At 27.0% G+C, this 3014-nt stretch overlaps 1 protein-coding gene across 1 annotated transcript; it reads right to left on the bottom strand.

Annotated features, from left to right (window-relative positions):
• Positions 1-409: 409 nt before the first annotated feature.
• Positions 410-1399, bottom strand: LOC110627660 (dehydration-responsive element-binding protein 1A). The gene has a single exon (XM_021774006.2). The coding sequence runs from the start codon at positions 1292-1294 to the stop codon at positions 563-565; it is 732 nt and encodes a 243-aa protein (XP_021629698.1). The 5' UTR covers positions 1295-1399; the 3' UTR covers positions 410-562.
• Between the last annotated feature and the right edge of the window lie 1615 nt (positions 1400-3014).

Below are 3014 nucleotides of genomic sequence, written 5' to 3'. Positions count from 1 at the left end.
GTCTATTGGACCCATAATTTTATTTCTTTGCTTTTTCATAAAAATTAAGAGATGATAGTTATGTGAGTTGAAGCGTACATGCTGCTTGTTTAGCAGCCTTCTATTGCAATATTTACCTATTGAAGTGTGCATTTTTTTCAATTAACTTTTCAAGTATATCAAATTTGAGGATATTAAATTTTATTAAAATAATAAAATTATTATTAATAATATATGATTGAATTAAATATATATATATCACTAACATGCTTATTTTCTTTCCATTATTATTTATTTTTTAATTATCATATCAATATAATTCAATAAAAAAATAGATATTTATTTAAATAATAAAATAAATTATGTAATATAATAAGTTAATAATTATATTATTTATTTCAATAGTAAAATAAATTGAATAGATATACCTTTTAGTCACTTTATATATTAACTGTTGCAATTACACAAAATTTTATTCTAATTAATACTCACAATTCAACAGAGAAAAATTTCCTACATATTCTCACAAGCTAACTCTGTAGCATTTATACATGAATAAAGCCTATTGAGGCCAACTCACTCATTAAAATGAGAAATTCCATAAAGACACGTCAATATCAGTAGGTTCCACGTCATTCCAACTCATACAATCAGTCCCTCCGTAACGTGGAGGCGAAAGTAGAAGCCCTTTTGCCATATCTTCAAGTAAACCTGGCATGTCAAACACAGCTTCTTCATCTATATACGTGGCATGTTCATGTTTCTGATCACTGCTTGAAGCTTTATCAGCATCCTCTTCTCCAGAATTTGTTGTTGAATTTTGCATTGTTACTTCACCACTAAATTCTTGAGTTCGAAACAACTCCGCTGCTTGATGTGCAGCATTTCTAATATCACTGGCCTTCGTCGAAAGAGGCACCGGCAACTTCCATGCAGAGTCTGCAAAGTTAAGACAAGCTGATTTTCCTCTAAGTGCCAACGCAGCTACGTCATGTGCTCGAGCCGCCATTTCAGGAGTAGGATACGTACCAAGCCATATACGTGACTTCTTATTAGGCTCTCGCAACTCACAAACCCATCTGTTATTTTTCCTCTTCCTGACACCTCTGTAAATGGGATGGCGAGTCTCTTTAAAAATCTTGCGCCCTGCTCGCTTCTTGGGATGGCTCGATGCTAGCAGCAGTTCTTCATTATCGGAGTGAGCACTGCAGTTGGCAGCGGCACTGCTGGCGTCGGAAAGTGGAGAGGGTTGGTTGCTGTCAATAGAAAAGGAGCTTGATTGAAGTGGGAAGGGATCAGATAACTGGGTAAACATGAGTGTGAAGGATAAAACTAGAGCGACTACTTGCAATTAGACCTTGTAATCAAAGAGAGATGATTGATGATAGGCTCTGTTTGTGGCTTAGTTGATTTGATCTGCTCGCGGGACAAAGGTATAAGAAAGGCACGGATTTTGGGTGCGAAGTAGACACGGAGACAAAAAACGGCTAGAGTCATGGGTGTTCGCCCACGGTTCTCACTAGGGGATCAGCAATTAGCTGAGCATTTGACCACGTAGTTTTGAGTTTGACAAAGTTCGACTTCCAGCTTTGTGTTGGTATACTAAGCGTTAACCACGTGTCCTCTGAGGGGGAGTTGGTAGTTTTCCTTAAAAAGCAAAGGATTCCTTAACTTTCCAATTGTTTTAACGGCACGTGTGTAATTTCTGTCGGCCATTTACTAACCTAGTCTCTACTATGCTTTGCTTCCTACCTTCTTGTTTCTCTAGAACCTGGTCTATTGCCTATCACCATTATTTAAAAAAAAAAAAAATTAAAAACAAATGAAATAATTTAAATTGAAACGGTAGATAAGGGAAATGAGTATATGCTAAAATTAAATTATTTGAATTTTATTTATTATTAAAATTGTTAAAATTTTATTTATATTAATAAAATATAAATTTAAATCTGATTAAAAATAAATTTAAATTATTTAAATTTATTTTAAATTCATTTATTATTATTCGAATAAAATTTAAATTAATTTATTTTTATATATTTTAATTAATAATTTATATAAAAAATATTTTTCACTAATAATTTTTATTAAAAAATTTAATATTTTTAAAAAATATTTAAATTTTAATTTTTAAATAAAAATATATAAAAAAATTTATTAAAAAATTAATATTTTTTAAAAATATTTAAATTTTAATTTTTAAATAAAAATATATAAAAAAATTTATTAAATTACTTAATTTATAAATAGATTTGGATGGTAGGAGTCATACGCATAAAATTTAAATTCAATTTCAACTCGTAATAAATATTATTTTTTAAATTTAAACTCATTCTAAATTCGATTATAACTATTTAAATTTAATTTAGATTCGATTGGATCGGATACTCGAAAGTATCCGATTTGTTAGTATTTGATTTATTGCTATTCCTAATTGTACCTAATTATTATTTTTTAATTTAAGCATCTTTTACACCACTTGATTATATACTGTTATTTTAGTATTTCTTCTATCAATATATCACTAAAAAAATAAATAATAATAATAATAATAATAATAATAATAAATAAATTTTATAAAATTGTAGAAAAAGTTATTGTATTTAGTAAATATAAAAGGTAAAAACTGAAAAAAAAATTATAATTCTTAATTTTTTTCAAAGTAAAAAAATTATTAATGAAATAACTTGTAAGAAATACAATAAAAATAGATATAAAAAAAAACCTTTTTTCAAACTTAATCTCGCATATCCTTTCATACACTTTTCTTTTCTTTTTTTTTTTTTTTGAATTCAGCTCATTGTAAATTAATGTTTTAACTTCTTCAAATTAAGTCATAATTTTTGTCATTTATTTTAAATAAAAATAAATAAACAATTACTCAAACTAATAATCAATACATATATCTTAATTAATAAAATTTCAAAATACTTTTTTCTTTTTCCCAGTATATAATTTAGCATGATATTTGTACAAAAAGTCATTGACACTCTAATTTTTTTATTAATTTTTATATTTAATTTTTATAAAAATAT

This window comes from Manihot esculenta, chromosome 1, assembly GCF_001659605.2.
Source record: "Manihot esculenta cultivar AM560-2 chromosome 1, M.esculenta_v8, whole genome shotgun sequence".
Taxonomy (NCBI): Eukaryota; Viridiplantae; Streptophyta; class Magnoliopsida; order Malpighiales; family Euphorbiaceae; genus Manihot; species Manihot esculenta.
The sequence above is the reverse complement of the archived record's forward strand: the minus strand, read 5'-3'. Positions and strand labels throughout refer to the sequence as shown.